At 42.7% G+C, this 26197-nt stretch overlaps 3 protein-coding genes across 7 annotated transcripts; 2 read left to right on the top strand and 1 right to left on the bottom strand.

Annotated features, from left to right (window-relative positions):
* Positions 1-704: 704 nt before the first annotated feature.
* LOC146567072 (uncharacterized) lies at positions 705-4994 on the top strand. Of its 5 annotated transcripts, none has more exons than XM_085285931.1 (5): positions 705-784; positions 1723-1771; positions 1855-2960; positions 3054-4060; positions 4205-4994. In XM_085285931.1, the coding sequence occupies exons 1-5, from the start codon at positions 770-772 to the stop codon at positions 4239-4241; spliced, it is 2214 nt and encodes a 737-aa protein (XP_085142057.1). In that variant the 5' UTR covers positions 705-769; the 3' UTR covers positions 4242-4994. The 5 variants fall into 5 exon arrangements, with proteins under 5 accessions (XP_085142057.1, XP_085142055.1, XP_085142059.1 ...); XM_085285933.1 differs by having other exon boundaries at positions 766-784; positions 1855-1926; positions 2034-4060; XM_085285932.1 differs by lacking the exon at positions 705-784 and adding an exon at positions 1280-1617 and having other exon boundaries at positions 1725-1771; positions 1855-1926; positions 2034-4060.
* A 2644-nt stretch (positions 4995-7638) lies between these two features.
* emc9 (ER membrane protein complex subunit 9) lies at positions 7639-10310 on the top strand. Its single transcript, XM_085286676.1, has 6 exons — positions 7639-7811; positions 8053-8255; positions 8483-8559; positions 9009-9078; positions 9245-9339; positions 9491-10310. Exons 2-6 carry the CDS (start codon positions 8061-8063, stop codon positions 9669-9671), a joined length of 618 nt encoding a protein of 205 aa, XP_085142802.1. The 5' UTR covers positions 7639-7811; positions 8053-8060; the 3' UTR covers positions 9672-10310.
* irf9 (interferon regulatory factor 9) lies at positions 9736-25707 on the bottom strand. Its single transcript, XM_085286674.1, has 10 exons — positions 25624-25707; positions 25098-25173; positions 24243-24365; positions 23973-24153; positions 16609-16739; positions 16235-16301; positions 15008-15067; positions 14483-14872; positions 13132-13247; positions 9736-12415 (listed from the first exon to the last, which is right to left on the bottom strand). The coding sequence occupies exons 2-10, from the start codon at positions 25152-25154 to the stop codon at positions 12272-12274; spliced, it is 1269 nt and encodes a 422-aa protein (XP_085142800.1). The 5' UTR covers positions 25155-25173; positions 25624-25707; the 3' UTR covers positions 9736-12271.
* Positions 25708-26197: the final 490 nt, after the last annotated feature.

Consider the following 26197-nt stretch of genomic DNA (forward strand, 5'->3'; position numbering starts at 1 on the left):
AACGTAAACAGAACTGTTCCTAAGACAGCTGATTCAGATAGGTCAAGAAATAATTCATTTTTAAGGGCCCCCAAACAACAAGAACTAGTTAAAACACAGTTTATAACAATAAATACCAGAATAATAGTGACCAAAAACTAGTAATTGACTATAAATAAACAGAATAAAGTATCAGTGATAGAACTGTTAAATACATAGGAACTGGCCCAGCCTGACCTATTATGCTTTACAAAAAAAACAAAAAATGTATTGCATACAGCACCATGTAAAACAGTAGAATATGGCTGTATCCCAATTCAGGGTCTGCAGCCTTAAAGGCCGCATTTTAAGGCCGATTACGTCACAGCGACAGCGAGGCTGTCCCAATTCAAAGGCTGCTCGAAATGCAGCCACAAATGCGTCCTTGATTTCCCTGAATTTTAAGGATGTGACGGCGTAGACTTCGTGGCCCAAAATATCCCAGACTTCATAGTGCAGCAGTGGGCGTGGATAATTTTGCCGAAAACTTTTAAAAGTACTGAATAATATGTCACTTATTTATGTGCAAATGTTGAATAATGAAGAAGATTAAAACATTACTGTTGGCCACAGTGTTTCCTAATTAGCTACACCTGCATACAAACAATCACACCTGAGTCCAATTAACCACCCATGACAGAGAGGAAAATTTTTTAAAAGGGCTGCACTGGCCTTGCTGTGTTTTTCAGCTTCTTGATTTGGTAGCAGCTGAGAGAAGTGGCAGAGTTTGCTGCTTCCTGCAGCTGAGACCATGAGTTTTTTATTAAGATAAGCTTTAAAAACTGTTTTTACTAGTGATGGGTAGATGAGGCCTCGTGAAGCGTTTCAGCACATTCCCCAAACTGTATCGACACTGTGTCGACTGTTTTGCTCCATACTGACACCTGCTGGACCTTAAATATCATTGCAGGCAACTTACTTGAGACTCACAACAGACACTGATTCAATGACCTAGTCATACTTATATGCACTGTATACACTGTAAGGTATTGTACTTTCCATGGAATCATTTTATATCTTCTATATTGCAAATATTGTAGACATCTTTAAAATATATTATGAATGACATTAAGTGAAAATTAAAATGAAAGTATTGTGAATGTAATATTACCCATTTGACTCAGTTTATTATAAATTTCTATTCAGAAAAATAGGTTTATCCTCCGCAGAACAGATGCGACATTTAACCTGCATAAAATGAAATGAATAATTTACACTTCAAGTCACATGGCTGTTTTTTTTTTTTCTCTATTCTGATAGATTACACTGAAACAAAGACAGACAAACTATTACCTTATTTGCAGTTAAAAGATCAAAATGATTCCACACAGCAGAAACATTTCTTTTTCTTTCGGGCTCCATTGTGTTATGGAGAGATGTGTATTATTATTATTATTATTATTTTAATCTTTGCGAGAGTAATTTTGTGTTTTGTTTTTTTGGTGGGGACTCATTCCGTTGGCAGATGCGGATGCGGTACCATTTAAACACAGTTTGGCGCGTTGGCAATGAGCGATACAGCAGCTGTATCGATCACGTGACTTTTTCTTAAAGCGACGCACGGCAAGGCATCGCTAGTGGAGCTTGATACATGCGTCGGTGCGTGAGTGTTTCTGGACCCATCACTAGTTTTCACTAATATCTGTATCAAACCATCTCTTAAGTTGTGTTATTAAAGCTTAGAGTCATTTTGGTATTTTGTCTAGATGGTGGATGCTGTTTTTGTTAGTTGTGGGAGGACCTCAAGCAAATGGTAAGCAAACACACCATTGCATTTTGTAGACTTAAATTTTTGCTTAAAAGCCTATAACACTGTCCCTTTTGAAAATCATGCAGATCAGAAGGTGCCTGTTGCAGATGATCGATTGGATTTAAGTAGTCTTAACTCTGGGAATGACACTTTGCATGGTAGTGAGACATTTGGAAATCATACCTCACCCTTGAATGCAAAAAGCCACAACACAACTATGTCCTCCACTAACCAGTATCACCCTGAATCTGAAACCCTAAAACAGAATGGCTCTGTGTCCAAAGAACCAAAGCCTGATGTTCAGCCCCTACCAAATCTACGGGCATCTCAACCACGTCAGCGCAAACCCAAGCAGTCACAGGTGCCCCAACAACAACTAAAAACTTCCTGCCTACCCAATAAGCAGCCTTCATGCCGACCCTGTCCACCCCAGGGGCCTAGCTGCCGGCCCTGCCCGCACAAGGAGCAGTCTGCCTGCCGGCCTTGCCCAACCCTGAGCTGCCAGGTAAAGCAGCCCCAAAAGCCAGAGTTGTCAGAGCATGTTGGTAAGCCAGCACTGCATCAGCCTCAGGTGCATCCACCCAGTGTGCCTAAGGAGAGCAAGCAGACAGTTTTGCATCCACCCAGTGTGCCTCGGGAAAGCAAGCAGACTGTTTTGCATCCACCCAGTGTGCCTAAGGAGAGCAAGCAGACAGTTTTGCATCCACCCAGTGTGCCTCAGGAGAGCAAGCAGACCGTTTTGCATCCACCCAGTGTGCCTCAGGTGAGCCAGCAGACAGTTTTGCATCCACCCAGTGTGCCTCAGGAGAGCAAGCAGACAGTTTTGCATCCACCCAGTGTGCCTCAGGAGAGCAAGCAGACCGTTTTGCATCCACCCAGTGTGCCTCAGGTGAGCCAGCAGACAGTTTTGCATCCACCCAGTGTGCCTCAGGTGAGCCAGCAGACAGTTTTGCATCCACCCAGTGTGCCTCAGGTGAGCCAGCAGACAGTTTTGCATCCACCCAGTGTGCCTCAGGTGAGCCAGCAGGCAGTTTTGCATCCACCCAGTGTGCCTCAGGTGAGCCAGCAGGCTGTTTTGCATCCACCCAGTGTGCCTCAGGTGAGCCAGCAGGCTGTTTTGCATCCACCCAGTGTGCCTCAGCAGAGCCAGCAGACTGGTTTACATCCACACCATCTACCCACTCCATCTCAGGTGACAATGCACACTGGTTTGCATCCACACCATCTACCCACTCCATCTCAGGTGACAATGCACACTGGTTTGCATCCACCCAGTCTATCTCAGGTGACAATGCACACTGGTTTGCATCCACCCAGTCTATCTCAGGTGACAATGCACACTGGTTTGCATCCACCCAGTCTCTCTCAGGTGACAATGCACACTGGTTTGCATCCACCCAGTCTATCTCAGGTGACAATGCACACTGGTTTGCATCCACCCAGTCTCTCTCAGGTGACCCAGCAGTCTCATTTGCATCCACACCATCCACCAAGTCTCCCTAAGTTGAAGCAGCAGACTGGTTTACGTCCACATCATCCACATCAGGTTCCCCAGCAGACTGGTTTGCATTCACACTCTCTGCTTCTGGCAACGCAGCAGAAGGCTTTCCCACCCCTGCATCTTCAGCCACCACAGGGCCCTGCCTTTCTGCCCCAGCACCCCCATCCACAGGTTCCCCAGAAGACTGCCTTTCTGCACCAGCACCACCATCCACAGGTTCTCCAGCAGACTGGTTTGCATTCACACTCTCTGCCTCTGGCAACGCAGCAGAAGGCTTTCCCACCCCTGCATCTTCAGCCACCACAGGGCCCTGCCTTTCTGCCCCAGCACCCCCATCCACAGGTTCCCCAGAAGACTGCCTTTCTGTCCCAGCACCCCCATCCACAGGTTTCCCAGCAGACTGCCTTTCTGTCCCAGCACCCCCATCCACAGGTTCCCCAGCAAGCTGTCTTTCCATCCCTGCACCCCCATTCACAGGTGCACCAGCAGGCAGTCTTCCCACCCCTGTACCTCCATCTGCAGGTGCCCCAGCAGGCTGCCGTTCTGCCCCTGTACCCTCAGCCTCAGCCCATGCCTCAGCAGACATATTACCAATTCAAGCAGCTTCTGGAAGCCCAATGGCCCAAACGGCCACTCTACCAGCTCCAGGCCAAGCAGCCACGCTACCAGCCTTTCATGTCACACTACCAATCCCGATTGCCAAGCTACAGTCCCAAGGTGCCACTGTACCAGGCCAAGAAGCTTCAGCACCCCCTGCAGATCAGATACCAACATTTCATAGCTTCATGTCGGTAAGCCACCCACACTGGCACATCAGAAAACAAAATGCGCAAAATCAATGAATTTATTGTGGGTTTCTTTCAGGCACATCATCCTTGTTGAGGGGAGCAGGGCAAGTTTCAAACACTACATTAAATCTATGCCTTTTATTTTAGGAACTGCAGTGTGGAACCTGCTGGACTACTGGACTGACCTTTCAAATGAACATTTAGTTTGTGCTTTATACTCTTGACTACTAAATGTTTTGTATGTGCTGATCCGTTTGATGCCAAGTTTCTGAGCACCTTTGAATGTTTTAAACAGGAGTCTTGAGGTCTGATTTAGCTCATGCGTTTTGTTTTTGGTTTTTTGTTTGTTTTTTTGTTAAGCCTGTGCAAAAAATAATCCACATCAACCAACACACCAGTGCTTTTCCCAGACTTGTAGAAATTCTTTGGTAAATGGTGAAAAGCTGATACCAAACAAGTCTCTGCATTCTTTGAGAAATGAATGTTGCATCATAACTGTTGTGACACATGGGGATTCATGGTACCCACATCCAGTCTCTTTAAGATTTTCTCTATTTTATGATTGTGGTTAATGGTTCGTAGAACTTATTTAAATGTATAAAGGTCTTAAATTAGTGCACCTGTTTAGTATAAGCTTGGTGGGGTAAGTGGGACCAGGTGCCCAATTTCCCCATAAAGCAGCCAAACATTTAAAATGTAACTATAGGGAGGCAGCACGCGCCCAAGAAGCTACTGCAATCTCCCAATTTTTGCTCAAGCTGCAAAGCTGCTGGTGTCTGCTTTCCAGGTACAGCCTAAATACTAACCAAATCTGAAAGAGCACTGGACAAAGATGGGTGTGTGATTAAAATTTGCAGATTATTTTTAATCCCTGTATTCTCACTGCAACACCGAAGATGCTTAGTTTTTTGCATTTGAACCACTGTCATCTGAACTTGTCACATTAAATTAATATAAAAAGTACTTTCTGCCTTCCTGCCACTTAATCTGTTTTTAGAAATAACACACATGCTAGCTGCACTGCAGTGAACTTGCTGTGAGGTTTCTACCTAAATGTATTGACACACAGGCTGTTTAAACATAACTTGAATTCCTATTGAGTTAAGTACTTTAGAAAGGACAAACATAAGTTACATCTTGTACCGATACCTCTTTACTGATAAAGTTAGGGTTTCTTACAATAAACAGGTCAGGTCCCTGTTTATTGTAAGAATGCTGTTATTCACCCACTGTTAAAAAACCTAAGCTTGATGCTTCTCTTCTCAGTAGCTACAGACCGATTTCAAAATTACCGTTCATTTCTAAGATTTTAGAAAAGGTTGTGGCTAAGCAGCTTATAGCTGTTCTAGATGAATACAGCATTCTGGATAAATTCCAATCTGGCTTTCGTAGAGCTCACTCTACTGAAACTACACTTCTTAGAGTCTCCAACGACATTTTGATGAGATGTGATGCAGGAGAATGCTCCGTTCTGTTGATGTTGGACCTGACCTCCGCCTTTGATACTGTGGACCATCATATTCTGCTAGATAGGCTGAGAGGTTTGGTGGGTATATCAGGGGCTGCTTTGGACTGGTTTGAATCCTATTTGCATGAACGATCCTTTTCTGTGGCTACCTCGAAGTACAGTTCCTCTTCTACTTTTCTTGCCTATGGTGTGCCACAAGGTTCAGTTTTGGGGCCTTTATTGTTCTTACTGTATTTACTTCCTCTTCAACACTTATTGAGCACTTTTAAGGACATTTCGTATCACTGCTATGCAGATGATATTCAGTTATATATCTCCTTTAAGCCCCATGATGTTTCCAAGCTACAGATTTTGCACAAGTGCATAGACTCCATTAGATGTTGGATGGCTGGAAACTTTCTTCAACTAAATGAGGAGAAGACTGAAGTTCTTGTTTGTGCTCCTAAAAATTTTGTACCTAGTGTTATGGAAAACTTGGGTCCACTTGCTACATTTGCAAAACAGTCTATCAGGAGCCTTGGTGTTAGTATTGACTCAGCTCTGACTTTGGATGCCCATGTAAAATCTTTGGTTCGCTCCTGTTTTTATCATTTGAGAAACATTGCTAAGCTGAGTCCCATTGTATCGCGCTCCGAATTAGAAATTGTCATTCATGCATTTGTTTCATCTCGTCTGGATTATTGTAATTCTTTGTTTACTTGTTTATGTAAAGCCTCTTTGGAGCGTCTACAAGTTGTTCAGAACGCCGCTGCAAAGCTTCTGACCAAGTCCTCCAAGTTTTCCCATGTCACACCCCTGCTGATTCAGCTGCACTGGCTCCCCGTTGAATTCAGAATCCAGTTTAAGGTTTTGACCTTGACTTTCAGGGCTCTGCATGGACAAGCACCAACATATATAAGTGAACTTTTACATCCATACATTCCCAGCAGGTCCCTGAGGTCATGTGACCAGGGCTTGCTTGCTGTCCAACACACGAGGCTGAAAACAAAAGGCGACAAAGCTTTTGGAACTGTGGCCCCCAGATTGTGGAACTCTCTCCCTTTGAGCCTGAGATCTGTGGACTCAGTGGTCGCTTTAAAAAAAAAAAAAAAAAAAAAAAAACTGCTAAAAACCCATCTTTTTAAACTTGCTTTTGGTTGATTTTTATTTTTAGGTTTTAGCTTCTGTGAAGCACTTTGTGATTTTTATCTTGAAAGGTGCTATATAAATAAAGTTTTACTTACTTACTCTATTAGTTGGATAAGAGACTGAAGAAAATGGATTCTCACTCAAACATTTGTACACTCTGCACTTCTGGGAGATATGCTGAAATTTGTATCTAAGAACTTCTCTAGTTCTGTCTTGCATTTTATCTAGCCATACAATCATAAGAAAATCTGAAGCCACTTGAAAGTTACTTGAAAATATACAAATATACACACATACTGAGCAATGTTTTCTTTTTTTCTTTTTTGGACACTGGTAGTTTGGCAAAGAACCCATTTTACATTCATCTTTAGATACTTTACCAGCATAATTTGCAAAACACAACTTGTTCATATTTTTGTTCAAAACAGTTTCACAAGTGAAGGTGATTCCTAAAGAGCTACTAGCCAGCATCTGGCCTTTGACTTGATCCACTGTTCAATAAAACCTTATCACAAATAGTCTCAGTGGAAGAGCATCTGTCAAGAAGCCATCGTTGACAGGGAAAGGCTGGGTTATGAATGTAACATTTATTTAAAATATTTAATTCAAATTTGAGTTTTCAGAGTGGGTTTGTTTTATGTTTTGTTGTTTTCTCAGAACCAGAATCTTTGTCATTGTAGCAATGAAACTACAATAACAAAGTAGTTTTATTAGACTAAATAGAGGTGCAGTTCTGTCAGTGCAAAAGAAGTCAGTCACACAAATTAAGTCATGTATATTTTATACTTGATATAGCTTTACTTTTCTTTACACACACACACACCTATTTTTTTTATCCCCTCGGTCATCCTCTTCAGTAGAGGGCGCACTACCGCAAAGCGTACACATAGTCGTGTTTACGTTGAACTCCTGACGAAATGATTGGCATCTTTTATCTCGAACCGCATTACAAAGCCTTTATCTCTTAGCCAATCAGGTAATTACATTTAAGACGTGTAGGCGGGACCAAAAGCTGCCGTTCAGACGCTCTTCATGTATCTGTCAAGTGAATTGGGTCTGTTTTTTTAAAAGCTCGTGTCAACAGTTGCGTGCAAAGCTTAATTTGATATTTCCAGTTTGAAGCTGTAGATTTTGGTGTTTACTGATATTCCCATTCAGGTAAGGCGGAATTAAATTCTCTGCTTGGTTAGCTTGGATGCTAATGCTCATTCACAGTGTGGCCGGTTGGCAGCTCATTGAGCAACAAGCCACTTGCGGACGTTTTTCCTTCTGATTTTCGATAAATTCAGCGACATTATTAACGGCAGCCCTTTGTTATGTGTCTCATCAGTGCTTCTCCCGCTAGCCTCGGTCCTCTGAGGCAAGTTTTCAGTGCTTCTGTGCTCTTATCTCCCCGCAGCGGACACCATGGGTGAGGTGGAGCTGTCCTGTCGCGCTTACGTGAAGATGTACCTGCACGCCTGCCTCTTTCCGCGCTGTAGCATCAATGGCCTGCTGTTGTCGTCCAGCCCGACAGGTGGCGCTGTTTGCGTGACTGACTGTGTCCCGCTGCTCCACTCCCACCTGCCCCTGGCTCCTATCACCCAGCTGGCCCTTACACAGGTGCTCACAGGTGTTTTTCTGCCCTCACAATTTTGTTTAATAGCACCACAGTCTGGAGCTCTGATCCCGGAGAAGACCTTAAAGACTCCTCGTGATTGTTTATTGTGAAGGCATAAAACCCTGCAGTCAGATATTCTGGACCAAGCTACCAAGTTATTAAGAATTTATAACTTGCATCAGCATTAAATGAAGTTTAAAAGTGGCGGTGGGTGCTCTCCTCCTTCCAGGTGGATGTTTGGTGTTCACAGACTCAGCAGAGGATAGTGGGATATTACCAAGCCAACGCCTGCGTGTCTGATAACAAGTGGGTTTCCAGAGCTTCGTGTCACTAAAGAGGTTTTCATTTGAACCCTGTTTTTTGTTTTGAGATGCGGCAAAGCTGCACATTTAGCCTTTCGTACCTCATGCAGTAACACTTTACAGCTCAGCACATCTGTCTAGATGGGAAAACCAGCATGAAAAGGTTATTAAATAAAAACTAAAACAAGATGTAAAAAGACATTTTAGTTAAAATTTAAAAAAATCTGAAATCATACAGAAACCTCTCTGTTCAGAAAAGAGATTAAAGGGTTACCTTTTGTCAGTTTTCAAGCAGTAAAGTTAGCTTTGGAATGAATAAACTGGATCTTCATACATATCAAAATGATATTCTCAAGAAAAATATGCCATCCTTCTGTAACTTTGCGGCTTTGGCGGAGGCGTGTGGTCTCAGGAGTTTCTGTTTAACATGTTTTTATGTTTTCTGCTCGGCAGCCCGACACCGTGTGCGCTGAAGGTCGCCGATAAGATTGCAGAGCAGTTTGACAATCCAGTTTTATTAATGGTAAGAAAAACAGAAGTAAAATTGTTTTATCGGCTGTCTCTTACCTGCTGGTTTAACCTGGACATATTTCTATTGCTGGTAAGCAGGCTTTCAGAAATAAGTTAAGCTTAGCTGTGCTGTCTGTTTAATAAAGTAGTTCAGGATGATTTTTTTTTTTTTCTTACAGCTCGATGGCAGTAAGATGTCTCCAGACTATCGGGTTCCTCCCATCGTGTTGTACGAGCGCAAAGACTCAAGATGGATACTCAAAGACAAACACACGTAAGAGCATGAATGACCATATCCCAGCAAACTGCACGTTTATGTGGGACACGCTGTGAAAGCTGAGCAGCACGTCTGTTTTTTATTTTTGCGCCTGAATTCTGTCTGAAAACTACACTCACCTGTTCCTTTTTTCCTCTGTCCTGTTCAGGATAATGCTGAGACAGTGGGAGGAGACTCGGGCCATAGCGAGCCAGATGATGGAGTCAGGTGATCACACGCTATTGGTGGATTTTGACAGCCACCTGGACGACATCACAAAAGACTGGACCAATCAGAAACTTAACACCAAGATAGAGGAGCTCGCCTCGCCGGCCAACGGAAACATCTAGACTGAAGAGTAGCATCACTTTTTCTGCACAAATGTGATTTTTACAGAACAACGCACACTCGACACCGAGTTTAAGGAGACGTTTATTTTTTTCCGAGTGAACAAGAACATATATGCATAAATAACAATATTTACATCTCACTAGTTTCCCGCCCACCCCAGAGTGTGCCTTGTGGTCCATCCCAATACCCTGCTCATTTAAAGGACACTTCCACCTTGAAGTCCTCCTCTAACACTACTACAACATATAGATATGTTCCCCCTCTTTCCCTTAGTTTATGCATTAGTATGATTCCAGCAAACTATACATGAAACAGGATGGACAAAAGGACAAAAATGCCTTACAATACTAAAATCCTGCAGTAAATACCAAGCTAGATGAAGCTCAAAATATTTGTTTTTCATTAGGTTTGATTTAAAAGGAACTCTCAAGTTTGTGGTTTTGACTTTGGGAAGACTTAAAGTAATATATTAAAAATAAAATGGGGGCGGGGAGGGGGGTACATCCACCCTTGAACACCGTGCAGATGTGTTTGTTATGACTTCAATGCCTCGTGTGGGCACAAGAACTGGTTAAATAGAGTTGTGACATTACAAATATAACAGTTGACCATTCAAATAAACTCCCTGTCAAAGTTTATACTGTTTAGTGTCTTTATTCTGTGTTGTTACCTTAAATCCTCAATTAAAGCGTGTTTTTGCAGCTGTTCTTGTTATTTGCTGTTCAGCAAATACCTGCCAAGCTTCTGCAGCAGGTGCTACAAAAATAACATGAGTCTAGAGGAAATTTCTTCTAAATCATTTTAACTTCAGGAAAGAGGAACAATGTGTTGCAAGTTTGGGAAACCTGCCTTACAACGTGTCAAACTGAGGCTGCCTTACACTCTCAATAAGCCAAATATTCAGAGCTTCTCCTCCCTGTGTTCACTGCAGAACTTTTGTATTGAAATGTGTGTTTTGTTCGTCCTTCACAAACCCCCAAAGAAAAGCTGAAAGTTTAACTGTTAACAGGCATTTAAAATGAATACAACGGTGCAGCTGTCTAACAGCGCACAGTCCTGTAAATCGGGAAAGTTTCTCACTGTAAATGGTTAAAAAATAAATGCGCTGAATGTGATATTCCTGACTGACCTGCTCCAGGGTGACACGCTCCTCCTTTCTCATCTCCAGTTTCAGTTTTTGTCTATTAAAAGATGACCATTTAAGACACATTTGTAAAAAATGTTTTTAACTACAAAACCCTAATGGTATAAAGGACACATCTGCACTGGATCTGAAAAGACTTGACGGCAATATAGTAAAGATAAAGGTGCTTTACAAAATAGTCTACTGAACTACTGCAGGCTATTATGATGCTTTTTTCCCCTTTGATTGTACAGTGAAACTTCTATCTAGTCCTGTGGTGTGAACAATTTTCATCAACACAACTTAAGCAGCGTCTACAGTACTAAATGGCTCCACCCCCAATCCCTAACCAAAACAATAGACTTATAATATCTAAAACGACCCAATAGTTAATGAGAGGAATTTACAGGAAGATGATTGCTCAGCTCTGATCGGCATGCTGCTTACATCACATTCTGAGATGCACGATGAATATAAAAAGCTTCCAAGTGTTGGCTTACATGTAGTGTTACCAGTACACTAACTAATATCTAAAATGAAAAAGAAGGTGCACCCCAAAACTGATATTAAAGGGGACCTATTAATGCTTATTTCCAACTCTGTTTTTACTCCGGGAGCTTTGCATGATTCACAGTTCAAAATAAGTCCTATTTGTTTTACAGGACGTCTTGCAGCAGCGTCAAAAGGTGCAGTTCCTTTAATGGCCACTTGAGGCTGCTGGTTACAAAAGGGAGTCAATCCCCGTGTTAAAATTCTCAGCTTTACGCCACCTGAAAGCATAAAAACAGCCTGAGACAAAAAGTATTTTAGTCTGAATGGAAAGTTTCTCCTGTAAACGCGATCTTTTGTTCTCTTAGCATTTTTAGCATTGTTGATGCTATTGTCTGATAAAGAATACAGCCTGTTGTGAGGCACAAGTCTGTGCTACGGTTTTAGTCACTCCACCCTCTTATCCAAATGCTCCTCCCTCTTCAAGCCAGCTTTTTTTCTGATTGGCTGCCCCTCTTAAACAGCCCTCACTGGAAACAGGAGCTGCAGGTTCCTGTTTGCAGTGAGGGCTGTTTCTGTGCTAACGGTCAAAACTATGTGTGTAATATGACAGTATTGGGTAAATCTACTCTTGTTTGAACCTGAGTTTGTCAAACTTTTTTCATATGGGTTTTGACCACTGTGGCAAAAAATAAGGAAAAGCAGAATAGGTCCCCTTTATATTAGTTCACCATTTGATTTCCTATTTCTCTTAAATGCTATGCATCCGTTTCTGTGCAACGTGTTTGGGCAATATGAAAAAAAACAAACAATTACCACAGAAAATAACTGCAGGTTCCTGTTTTGTTATCTTATTATAATCTGTCTTAATTAGAATAATAAAAGAAAAAAATCCTTCTAGCTGTCGGATTTATAATAAGGGGGAAATGTGTCTTATTTTTCAAATGCCACCCATCAAAGTGCTTAGAAAGTCCCGCAGCCGATGCTCTAGTTGGTTGGCGAAGGCACCGTGACGAGGTTCAGGGTTATTTCTCCCAGCGGGGACTGGCTGGCCAGAGACTGCAGGATGGTGATGGATTCAAAGATGGACTGAGCGTTCTGTACCTGCTGTTCTTCCCACGGTAGAGTGATCTGCAGAGGAAAGAGCAGTAAAGGCAGTTTTTACCATTTACTGAAATCAGACGGACTGAGCGTTCTGGACCTGCCGTTGTTCCCATCGTAAAGTAATCTGTAGAGGAGAGAGTAGTGAAGGTAGTTTTTGTTAGTTACTCAGATCTCCTGTATTGGAGCTGCGGATTTCTCCACATTTAAAGGTCCCTAAAAATGAATTTTAGAACTGTTTTTAACGCTTCCATTTCAGCTGATTGGCTTCCCCTCACAAGCAGAAGGTTTGAACAGCATGTGGGGGGGGGGGGGGGGGGGGGGGGGTTTCTATGCCTGATATAACCAGTTATGAGGGCTAGCCCCTGTCTGACATCACAAAGAGCCAAAAATGGGGCATTCTGAGCAGTGTGAACCCTGAGCTTTTGGATGAGGAGTGTGCAAGTCCACTTTAACGAATCACAAAAAGGAGAGCAGGGAAGAGGGCACCAGTTAAGCACAAGTTGTTACAGAAGAATAAATAAGTTAGGTGTCACTAAAATCACATGTGAGTAACAATCCCAGCACCTGAAGGGTGATTTAAAAGAATCTCATGTAGAAAAATGAATACTGGTGACAATTAAAGGACAAAGAAAGGAAACTTTTCTCTAGTTACAGTTTTCAATAATCCAGTGTGTGGTTTACCTGAAATTCCCTGGAAAATCCCCACCACAGAAAAAACATACTGCTGAGTGTGTGTGGTTTACCTGAACAATGATCAGCTTTTGGAAAGGGTCCTCTGAGTCACTCAGCTCTTCTCCAAAACACAGGGTGAAGCCACACTGGGGAGGCTCGCCGCCATTTGTACGGAAGTAGTCCAACTCTGATGATTGAGGAGGGAAGGGGCGGGCGTTTATTAGCGCTTCATGTAAGTTATCAGCTCAGGGCAAAAAACAGCCCTACACTGAATCTTTGCTCATGACATTTAAAATCAAAATTCCAGTTGGACAATTTCAACCAAAGACTAAAGTTTTTTGAAGATTGGACCTTATTATCATGAAAACTCTCTAAAATTAAAAAATAACATGCACTTAACATTGATTTTTCAGTCTTAAACAGCGCTGCCAGATGTATAATGAACATGCGTATTATGTTTCCAAGTGTGGGAGGATTGATTGCCTGCTACGGTAAAGAAAGAGCTGAGAATGAAGGGAAAGCAGCTTATTTACTGCTCGACCTGCATTCCTACCCGCACCTATCGCTACGAGCTGGCTTCATCTGAGTTATTTGGGAGACGCGTATTCCCAGTGACGTACCAGCCTGTAACACCGTTCAGGAGCAGCTCTCCACTTCACGTTGCTGAAAACTGCACTATTTTTAAATGTTTTTATTTTTTTCCTGTAGTCAGGTCAAGCTGCACAGAGCAGGTAAGGAACGCGACAAGTCAAACACAGAACTGAATTAGCAGCTTTTCAAAATAAAAGATCCTGAACACCCTTAGTTTAAGAACAAAGTGTGTTGGAGACACGTAAACGGTGTTCTCCTGGAGTCAGACTAAAGCTGCTGCTGGGTATGGCATGTGTCCAATTGGGAGGATGACATGCTGCAGAGATTATGTGCATCTGCTGTGTTTGAAAGGCTTCTGCATTTCCTCAAAGGAGAGCTGGACGCGGGCATCTCTGGTTAGACTGCTGCCCAGACAAGCACCAGGCAACGGTTTTATCCAATAACACGAAATAAGGCAATTTGATAGCAGTGTTATTATCGATCGTGAGCTAACCATGTCAGCAGTGCATTAGAGCAAAATGATCCTGGATGTCCCGTCAATTATCCAATCACAGCTGCAGACTGGCGCCAAACCATGTTTTGGTGGCAAAAACACACTTAGTTCATAAAACAGTGATGGCAATGAGTCTGTGATACTTCAGTTAATAAACACTAATTCTAAAGACAGATTTTGATTAAAGTCCTGGTGAGTCCTTTTTTTCCTGCAGAGTACATATTAGCTTCACTGCGCAGACATTCAAGCTCTTGCTGTGATAACATCTGTGTGATAATTTGTTCTGCAGCATCTGGCAGGGCTGTTAACAAATATCAACACGCTCATTTCTGACTTACGTTGCTTGAAGATTTCTTTATTGAAAAGGAGCACCGGCTCTGTGTTCCTCTCCATCTTGTGCAGGTCCGGCATGGTCGTGTGCGGCCCCGTCCAGAAGACCCGCCCCTGGCAGAACCTCTTGCCGTAAACTCCCTGCGGAGTGGAGGTCAGCACCACCCCTTTCTCCATGAAGGGGAGCAGGGTGAAGAGGGCCTGCAGCTCCGGACCGGCCGGCAACGTGGAGGGCGGCTCGGGTAGCGGGATGCGTGGGAACCTGGCTTTCAGGACGAGTGGCGTGGGGGGAATAGGCGAGGAGGGCAGGTACATTATCCGCACATCGGTGCCCTGAATCTGACGTTTGAGCACCTGCTGTCCTAAATAGTAAACTGCCACACTGAAGGAGTCCTGGGCTGTAGAGATGGAGACAGAGGAGTCGTTATCTTCTCGAGCCAACAACACTCAGTGCTTTCACAGCAGGTCGTGACTGGGTTCATGACTCTGAACCCAGCATATCACAGCCTGCTCAGCTGTAAATGCTTTATTACCTCCTACGGGAGCGGTCACACTCTCCTCAATCCGCACGTCCAACCTGATCTCATCGACCGCTGAAGGGACATAAAACAGTTACATCAGCGGCTTCTTTTGGTCGCCTGTGAGTTTGATTTGTTAGTTGAAATGTAAACACATGATGAAATAAGAACACAAGGTTACACTGCAGTAATCCATTTGCTTCACAATGTGCGTGTGTAGGCTTGTATGTTACTTCTTTGTAAAGTTTGTTTAGTTTTTACTGCCTTAACCCTCTCGAGGCAGGCGTTGCCGATTTGCAACAGTTACAAACTAACAACCTGATTACCCCACGCACATATTTTATGAGGTTTTTTTACTCAGAAGTACCACTGCAGGACTTAGCAACAAAAGAGTTCATCTGAGCCTGAGAGGGTTAAGGAACAGCAGACCTACACAGGATTTTATGTTTTTAGTTTTAAGCACACTGACACCTGTATACGTGCTACATGTGGCGTATAAATAAAATCGCCCGACCCAAGGTCAGCGATTAGATTTCTCCTCGGACATGACCTGATTTCAGAGGCAGCGACAGACCTGCTCGTCCTCGAAGTGCAAATATGATTTTTACAAAGCAAAGACTGTGACTGCAGCCTCACAGGATCACAGGAAAACACGGACTCAGACAGAAAGGAAATTTGTCCCTTTGGCTTAACTTTTAGATCCTCCGTCAAACTCAAAGCAAAGTTTTCTTAACGTGTGAAATATGGAAACTTATTTCCACCAGTGAAAAAAAACTTTAAACCAATTTCTGTCGTTCGTAAGTCAAAGTTTCACGTTGTTATGTCTCTCAAACTACTGATGAAATTACTTGAAACTGAGGAAAGAACTTGAAATTCAAAAATCTAAATTTTAGGTTATTGAGTGGACTCAATAACCTAAAATTTTGATTTACGAATGACAAAAAAATACCTTTTTTCCAGTGGTGTAAACAAGTTTCTGAGATACTATTTGTGTGGGCTACAGGCGAAGCCTTCAACTGTGTGAAATGGAGAATTAACTCATTGTTTACATTTGAGGAAGCCAGAGATCACGATTCAAATGGATCTTTTAGATCTTTTTAGATGGAAAAGAGAACAAATGTGAGGGGAAATCATAGGATACTCCTCGCATCGCTAACTCTATACATATGAAAAAATCCCGATTACGAAGAAGTAATTAGAAGTAATCAGAAGTAATCAGATTACAAAGACAGTTAAACTCACAGTCCGTCTGAATGAAGGTGGGGCACTGAGTGGGCTCCTCCGTCTGGACCGGGCTTTCCTCGACATACTGAGAATCAGACAAAAAAAAAATGTAATCAGTATTTATGAACTTCAGTTCGGTTCACTTCAATTATGTTGTTTATGCTGCGCAGCTTTTAAGTCACTGTTAATTTGCCTCTCAGATGCTCAGATTAGCTGAGCTCCAGCAGGCAAGAAGGAGTCATTACACCAACATCTATAATTCAAACTACACAGAAATGGCAAACAGCGTTTGATACTGCAGGGCTTCGAGATGCTATCAGATGCTCTCCTATCTCGGAGCAAACATTGAGGCTAAAATGACTCGGCATACGCCCCACATCCTATAAACCCACCAGCTGAGACGTGGCTTCTTCCCTCTTTATCTGTTTGTCATCACTGGCGGCGTCGCTGTCTGAATCGCTTCTCCTCCTTTTCGACCTCCTGGAGGCTTTTTCTCTGCTCTTCTTTTCAGGCACCACCACACCTAAACGCACACAGAGGAAACACTCGTGAAGCAGCTGAAAACAACCGGCTGTTTTTACTTTTGAGTCGTTTTAGTGCTCTTCGGCCCCATTGCTTCCACGAGAATTTGACTCATTTGGCAAAATAAAAAGTCTTTGATTAAATGTCCTCACTAGAACTAGCACACAAACAGCTCTGCAGATGTTTATTCTATTTTCCATGTAATTACCAAAATAATAGCCAAAGATAAACTCCGTCAGGCTCCGTCATGTTTGTACTTTGACCTCTGAATGGTGATGCACAGACAGTTTATTTTTATAGCAGCTTTAAAATACGACAATAATGCAAAGTGAGTCGCACTGGTCTTCTGCAGCCCTTTAAGCGCACCACGAAATTAGTTTTACAAAGTCTCATGCTGAGAAAATGAAGAAAAGATACAGAACAGATGGATTTACTGACATTTAAATCAGTTAAATGTGTTTTTGTCAGTACTTCCCCATGCTATCTCACCAGAGTGCCACCTTAATTGATGGGGAAGCGTTCGATGGTTTGAGCTTCCCAAATGTCGGGCTTTGTTTTTCCACTGGTCCTAGTGCCGTGAAGTGAATATTTAGAGATTTTATAAGCGAAAAAGTGTAATGATCAAATGATTACTCTTAAGTTATGAATCACTGGCTCCGGTCATTGCATGCATGAGCATAATGTACATAACTGTGGCTACAACAGGCTGCAGGAAGAGCCAATACAGGGAGAAGCCTTATTTTAGTAGCTCTGTAGATGAAAATGAAGAAAAAATGTACACCTCCTTAAATGCCAGGATGCACATTTAACATAAAATGTTATTTAGCCTAAATCCTGCAAGGCTGTGATTGACACTTTATATGAGAGCGCTGCCACATGTGGTTGGCACCCTACAGCAGGGGTCTCCAACTCCAGCCCTCGAGAGCTACTGTCCTGCAGCTTTCAGACACATCCTTGTTCCGACACACCAGAATCAAACGAATGGCTTGTTATCAGGCCTTTGCCAAACTTGTTGGCTGAAGAGGTAATCCAACCAATTGATTCAGCTGTGTTGCAGTAAGGATGCATCTAAAAGCTGCAGGACAGTAGCTCTCGAGGGCTGGAGTTTGACACCTCAGCCCTAAAGCATGATGATAAATCTCTATAAATAACTGGGGGCTTTTATTTTGGAAATCTCACATATTTCCTGAGGACTGTGCAGTATATTGATTGGTGCCGTTCTGCCTGAAGAACTTTCTACTACATCGTTTCACACAAGTGCTTTTTTTGATGCCTCAGACGCCTCTTAATCCTTCGCTGCATCGACCCGACACGTGGTTACATTCCTATCAAAGTGTGCATCAGGTTACGCGTAGATTGCCCACTGAAGCCTAATTCAGGAATCAAGTGTGAGTGTATCACCCCAGATGACTTTGACATGCAGCCTGGAGGACCCATAATTGCAGACCTCCCAAATAACAGAGATACCCACTGTGCCTGCTGAGCCCCAGCTGCTCATGTCTCTTTTTGTAAATCTCAGGGACCAACCAGTTTATCGACTGACAAACTGACCATTTATCGAAAACATCTGTGAGCAGCAGCCCTGATAGCAGTAACTGAATCAGTATTTAGCAGCGCGGTGGCCGGATACTGTGTGGAATTTGCATGTTTCTGACAGCGATGCTCTAGTTTCTCCTGCTATCAAAATGAAATACGCGAAGTTAACGCACCTTATCCTGACCCGGAGCAATCTTACAAAACAGATGTAAATTCAAAGTGCTTTAACTTGCTGATTAAATGAAGGTTAAAGAAAGTAAAAATAACTAATCTGAACCTGGTTAAGCAGCAGAGGACATGTTTAAACAGTTAAAATATATAACTAATAACTTTAAGGTCAAGTATGAATTGTATAAAAGAAGTCAGACATCTGGAAAGAAAGTTACTGATAATTTTTTTTGGCTTAAAATCAAAAGCAGATGTTTTAAAATATATTTATCATTTTTTTAAAGAAACGATAAGACACAGCAGAACTACACGCAATGATTAAAAGAGGAACTTCTTTCTAAGTATTTTCCTTCTCCATCCATCTCTGTCATGTCTCTGATTTATAGGCTTTTATTAAAATGTGTTTAATAATGTCTGTTTCTCTGTTTTAACATGTGACTGATTGTGTTGCATGTCTTGTTTACTTTTTAAGACTTTCCAGTGATTAAAATAAAATCTAAAGTAAAGAAAAGTTGAAAAAAAGTAACTTAAAAACAGATAAAGTTCACGCAAAGACCAAAGTGCAGGAGATTATCAGAAGAAAAGATGGTCATAAATCCAGACTAGAATCCAGGTATTTCTCCCTGGAAACAGACAAACATCTGCAACACAACGAGAGCAGAGGGCACGGCAGAGCTTTAAATACCCTTCGGCCTACATTTAACATATTTGTTTGGCACTTTTATGACATTAGACAGGCAAAGCAGCAGAAAATAGGTCAAGAGTCAACGGGTCCAAAAGCCACTTAAAAAAAAAGGTGTGAGAGAAATAAACAGCGAGAGGGCTTAACGCTGCAGAAAAGGTGGAAGTGGTGATCAGACTAACCGTGCGCTAATAGAGAAGAAAGTTCACCAGTTTCTGCAGGTACATTGTGCAACATTTACTCTGCAACACCTAACGCAGCTAAACCGCCATTTTCTCATCTACTGTTCATCTACTGTGGCCAGCACCCACAGCAGATAAACACTCCGATTAAAACCACGTTTATATGTCATATGTGTACAATCATTTCTCTGATGTAAATGAAGGTTATTCTAATTATTTTAGTGAATCAAACCTTTAAAAATGGAGAACAATGTCGACCACAACAACAAAGAAAACCTATATACATACATTTGATTACCCTTCCTTCAGTTCTTGCTTAGGTTTGCTTCGGTGTCACTCATTCTGACATTTAAAATTATATTATATTAATTTTTTTCTGCTAGTTTAAAAAAGTCTTGCAGGGACAAACAACTAAAACCAGCTGAAAACGAAAGGCTGTTTTTGCAGCACATTTAACATTAAGTTCGCTGGCTGCCGCTGATAAACTTAGAGTATTTCTGATGGTCTGTGACGTCCTGCTGACAGATTAAATATTCAACTCTCTCAAACAGAGGAGCTATTAAGCTATAAACCCGGCATCAGCTTTCAGCAGCGGCGATGCCAGCCCTGCTAACAGTCGGGCAAAACTGTAAACACGTTACCATCAGCCGTGGGAAACTTTTAGATCCAATTTTTCAGTTCGTTCACGTTAATTATGGAGTTTGTAGTTAGTGATGGTGGGCTTCTGGGTGTTCCTAATATTCTGACCGGTTCATGTATAATAGTAATAGTTTAATCCAGTATTTATGAGGTGTTATGATGATAAAGAAAAGCTGAAAAGAATAAGTCTTTGTAAAAGCAGAATTGATGGCAGAGCTGTTAGTAACTGTAGCTTTCAGAATAAAAGCTACAAAGCTCCTCCACATTAAGAGCAGAAGAAACTGACTAACTGCATTTACAAAAAGTGAGAGGAAACTAGTTTTAGTTCATCTTTCCTTAATCTTCACACGATCTCTGAGATGTAACCAACCAATCAACGCGCTGGATCTGTGCGCCTGCAGCCTGAAGAGACAGACGCAGTCGTCATGTGCTTCCTGAGGTTTCTGTTTCTCAGAAAAAGAGCTGCTGCATTTTGAGACATCGCCGGCCTGCAGTTGCTCATCTCACCCTACACTTTAATGAGCATGCACAGGCGTGGCAAAGCACGTGAACTGTTTTTGCTTCTGAATCAATAACTGGAACAGTTTTAAGTGGCAGCCAGGCAAACATCCACTGTTGCGTTAAATGCAACAGACTGTTGTGAAAGTGTATTGCAAACAGAATGGGTTTGTAGGTTAACCCCCATCATGACTAAATACGAACCCCGAGGAGCTACAAGTATTCCCAAACTACCTGCTTTAAATGAGTTCACCAGTCTGACTCAGAGAGGTCAGGATTAAGTCAGTTTATTTTTTGGCTGTTAAAGTGACGCAAAGACTGTTGCTCATTATCTTGAGATAAAAATCCAACCTGGCAAATGGAAGCTGACCATGTGACTGTGTGAGTGAGTGCAGGTCTGCCCTACATTACAACTGAAATATCAGTTTACCTGCCACGATCATCACAGGCTGGTACTATGTAGCAGGAGTTGAGGCTCATCGTGCTAACTTTGTGTTTAACCCTGGATGTGCATTCTTATAAGGGTGGGTCACGTCTTTTTGGCTCAGTTACATTAAATGAAAATAGGACAGGAACATCGTGGCTGGGAAAAATCGGTGGTTGCCAGGCGATTGCACTGAATTTTTTTGCATCTGGCATCTGCTCACCAGAGGTTCCAATAACCTTAACCTCTGGGATTTTAATAACTGTGATAACAAGGCGATTACACAGATCACCTGGTGGGAGGCAACCTGTCTCCAAACAAACAGTCCAACTGACTGCAATCACTGTGGAACAGCTGGTTTTCCATGCGATCACCGTCTTAATGTATAAACACAGACAGACGTGCTGCAATCAGACCGAGTCAGTCTGGACCAATGAGGGCAAATTATTTGTTACATGACTCTTTGCAAGAGAGGAAATAATTGCACACAATAACACAGATATTGTGTGTAAATGCCAACTTGACCCCATTCAGTTGTAAACTGATTGCAGACTGACTTCATCACCCACTGACTCAAGTGGTTGCAGATACTTCAAATCAGTGAGATTGCATATCTGCATATCTGCAATCTCACTGCAACCTTCTTATTTGTGGGACTCCAACATTACCGGGCCACAGTGCCATGCTAACATATGCTGCAAACCACACCTGCTCCAGATAAGAGAACAATGCATACCGGCGCCCACCACTTAGTGACCTAACAATTCTCCGAAAAAGGGTCACCACTTCCTGTGTGTAGGTAGAGAGTCTGTAGTCTTAAGACTCTTAAGACTCTGATGGCTCAGAGATTATATCAAATACACAAGGTTTATACTAAATCAAGGAGCCTAAGCTGCATGCTAGCTGATCTTGTATAAAATTTTCAACAATTCTGAAAAAACTATAAAACTATCTTACATGCTCTACAGAAATACCTTCACCAAACCTTCACATTGATTTAGGAGAAGTTTAGATCTATTCTTCATCATCGAGCAGGGATACCAAGAACTTTGACATTCAACATTTTTGCCAGCTTTTCCAGTCTTACTGACCTTTTAAAGCACATATACAAGACTTTTTAACACTACACTCTTTCTCTCACGCACACTCCCAGCCTGCTTCATTGCTTTCGGGCTGTATTGTCTTAAACCTACTGAGAGTTTTTAAATATTGTACTTTGTCCTTGGTTTCGTAAAACAAGGCAGGGGTATAATTTATGGTGCTGCTTTGAATTCCCGCCACAAAGGGTCCTTGTGCGCTGGTGTGCCTGCATTGTTCTGCCATCAGGAGTGAAACCGGGCTGCTCGTGTTAGACTGTGAGCTAATAAATCTTAAACAGCAGTTATTTTGAATGAAATACAGATGTCTTGAGATGGAAGACATCTGAGCCAGTGAAGTGGGAACACCAACTATCAGAGCTCTTACAGAAAAACGTCCCATTTCTACCCTGGCAGAAGATATCATGGTTACATTATTGAATTATTACATTATTAGGACTGAGCAGCTCCCTCTGCAGCTGGATCCTTAGCTTCCTGTCTGACAGACGCCAGGTGGTCAGACTGGGCAGCATCACCTCATCCCCCATCACACTGAACACTGGTGCTCCACAGGGGTGTGTACTGAGCCCTCTCCTGTACTCACTCTACACCTACGACTGCACAGCCACTAACAGCTCCAACATCAATGTGAAGTTTGCGGACGACACTACAGTGGTGGGTCTTATCACCAACGGTGATGAGACGGCTTACAGGGAGGAGGTCAGCGCCCTGACCCACTGGTGTCAAGACAACCATCTCACCCTCAACGTCGCAAAGACAAAGGAGTTGATAGTGGACTTCCGGAGGTGCAGAGAAGTACACACCCCCATCACCATCAGCGGCGCTGCTGTGGAGAGAGTGAGCAGCTTCCGGTTCCTTGGTGTACATCTGGCTGAGGATCTTACGTGGTCAGTACACACAAACAAAACAGTGAAGAAGGCGCAGCAGCGCCTCTTCTTTCTCAGGAGACTGAAAAGATTCGGCATGAGCCCCCGCATCCTCAGGACCTTCTATCGCTGTGCCATTGAGAGCATCCTCACTGGATGCATCACCACCTGGTATGGCAACAGCACCGCCTACAACTGCAAAGCTCTCCAGCGAGTAGTGCGGTGCTCTGAACGGATAATTGGAGGTGAGCTTCCCTCCCTCCAAGACATCTACAGGAAGCGGTGCCTGAGGAAAGCGGGGAGGATCATCAAGGACTCCAGTCACCCCAGCCATAAACTGTTCAGACTGCTTCCATCAGGAAGGAGGTTCTGCAGCATCCGGTCCCGTACCAGCAGACTGAGAGACAGCTTTTTCCATCAGGCCATCAGACTGCTGAACACGTCATAGACACCTCAGCTTCACTACTGGAACTTCAACATTATGCACTCCACACTGTATATAAATGCCACTTGTTTTGCACATATTCAACTCTGTATATTTTATATATTTTATTATTATTATTATTATTATTATTTTATTTTTTTACTATTTAATTTGTAAAAATGTGTATACACACACACACACACACACACACACGTAGGAAAATATTTAGTATACACATCCAGAAATGCATACACTATTATATATTGTACATATATTTATTAGTTTCAGGTTGGCCATTCTTGTATTTTGCTCGTTTGTGTTGTTGTGTTTGCACATCTCTGTTGCTTGTGGGGCTCGCACACAAGAATTTCACTCGCATGTGCTGTGCCAGTGTGCCTGCACATGTGATGTGACAATAAAAAGTGATTTGATTTGATTTGATTTGAATTCAGCATCTTTACACTGCACATTCGGGCCTCGCCTGGTCTTCACATGTATGTTTTTGTAATTGCTGTCACATGTCTGTCCTGCCTCCTGTGCCCTCATGTGACCCACTGGGAAGTTTTGGGTTGACTTAACCACCTTCGTGTGACCACGAGACTGATTTTGTCATCGAGGTTATCAGGTCTGAGGTAAGTCAAATGCTTTGCTGCTGAGGTATAACTAAGTCGTACTACGACCTAGCCAGAGCATGCTGAGTAGGTACGTCAAGCCTCACCTTGCTCGCTGATGGGGACCAGGCGGTACACCTTGTACGGTTCTGAGATGTCCAGCTGGGCTCGGTCCATCACCTCCTTAAACTCAGGACTCTTGTTGAGGGCGCAGCGCAGACGGGTCTTCCAAGCGGCCGGGTTGTCCTGGCCCCCGTCTGTCAGCTTCCCCTTGAACTCTGCCCACGCCTGGGGAGGACAGCGATGGCGATCTCAGAGATTTAAAGCACACAAGATTTGTGGCATTTAAAGCAAATCTTGAGAATTTCAAGAGCTACCTTGAAGATCGCGGCGTCTTCGTCTTTGCGGAAGTCCTGTTTCCCCGCATGCTTCCAGGGGATGCGGAACATGGTTTTGGCCTCGTCATCCCACACCAGCCCCGGATATTTCCCACTGCTGACCTGAAACAAACCAAAAAACACAGCGACGTTAGAGAAGCTTATAGTTTTCCTGAATTTCACCTAAAGCTGAATAACTGCAGACATAAATCAGGGCTGCTAACCAGCCACCTCTTCTGCATGTCTTTGTAGAAAAAACAGTGAAGTTTGCACTTGCACTGATTTCACTTATATATGTCAGAAAGCAAGAAAAAGCAGAACACATTCACATAATTGGAGCAATATCTGTTTATTTCTTAACCAACTAATCTAAAAAAATATAAACTTGATGAAAGTGCAGCTGAGCTCAACTTCAGCTGATATCACTTCTACACTATACACAGAATTTTGTGGCCTAAAGTCAAAATCAGCTATTTCCTGATATTCAGTTTATGACTTTAGTTCATTTTCAAGGGTTTAAACTGTTTTGTAAAAATAAAAAGTAGCAATAAGCACCTATAACACATTTATATGATAGTAGAAACAGAAAAGTGCATTTTTCCACAGCTGACCTACAATTTGCTTAAGCAGATTATGCAATTGCAGCTGATTTTCTAACAAGAGAAAAGTTAAACTTTTGCTGGTGTCATTTTCAGCCCCATAGTTATGAATATATGTTTGTTAGTGACCTCTCAATCACCCTTTTTCTCTTCCCGTTTCCCTTCCCCCCCACCCCACTCTTTCATTTGTCCTTACCCTCTCCCTGCCTCCCTCTCACACTCATGCACACACACACATACACAGCCACACACACACCTGCTCGACGATCCAGGAGCGCAGTCTGCGAGTGGAGCGCATTCTCCCAGCTGCCATCGCTGCTTCTTTAAAAATGCTGAAAACACCGCAAAGTTTCAGGGTCAGCGGCAAAACATCAACACAAACAACTACGATCAACTGCCCCGACATGCCCTCTTACACCCACCCCGCCTCACATTTTTTAATAATAGCACAGCTTCACTCTGGGCACATCAAAAACATCCAATATTAGACATAAGAAATGTGTAAAAATATGAATAAACGTCGATTTGCTTTCGCGTAAAAAGCCAAGTTCAAGCCTCGTGTTCAAGCCGGGTCTTTAAACAGAGTCGACACACATTAAAAAAGAAAAGAAAAGAAAGACAGACAAAAACTTTCTAAATTTAGGTCTTTTTTAAATGGAGTCTGGTCTGGAAACAACAAAGCAGCTGCAAACATCCTCCCACCGCCGCATGTTATATTTATAAAAAATCAAATATAGACGCTAAGGTGTTAAATTAAGGAAGTTGATTTAAGTTTCGTTTACCTCGGTCGTGTTTCCTCCGCGGTGCCTGCGGACTGACTGTCTTCTCCTCTTTAGTTCTGCGGCTCAGTCTATGAAGGCGCTCCTTTTCCCCGAAGTCACGTGGTTTTAGAGAAAGGCTCTGCTAGCCTGACACCAGGGGGCGAAAGTGAGCACACACAGAGACAGTCAGGTCCCTGAGTATGTGCACAGTGGAGATGTGACTGAATGACTGAAGTGCAGACTTTCACCTTTCATTCAAGGGGATTGTAATAAATATTCCATTACCTGTTTAGGAATGACATTCAAAGGCTCTAAAATAATTGGACGATAAGTAAGAAGCAGATTCATGGCCAGGTAAGGCCTGGTTCCTCATTGCTGCATGACAAATAAAGCAGATATATGAGCTGGAAATGAACTAACCAGCCAGGAACACGCAAATATCCAATCAGCCAATCACGTGGCAGCAGCTCGGTGCATTTGGGCATGTGGACACAGCCAAGACAACCTGCTGAAGTTCAAACCAAGCATCAGATCAATAAAGAAAGGTGACTTTGAATGTGGCATGATAGTTAGCGTGAGTATTTCAGAAACTGCT

The sequence above is a fragment of the Mchenga conophoros genome, linkage group LG9 (genome assembly GCF_057382185.1).
Source record: "Mchenga conophoros isolate Kocher_MC1m ecotype Shallow Benthic linkage group LG9, M_conophoros_male_GT1.1, whole genome shotgun sequence".
Lineage (NCBI taxonomy): Eukaryota > Metazoa > Chordata > Actinopteri > Cichliformes > Cichlidae > Mchenga > Mchenga conophoros.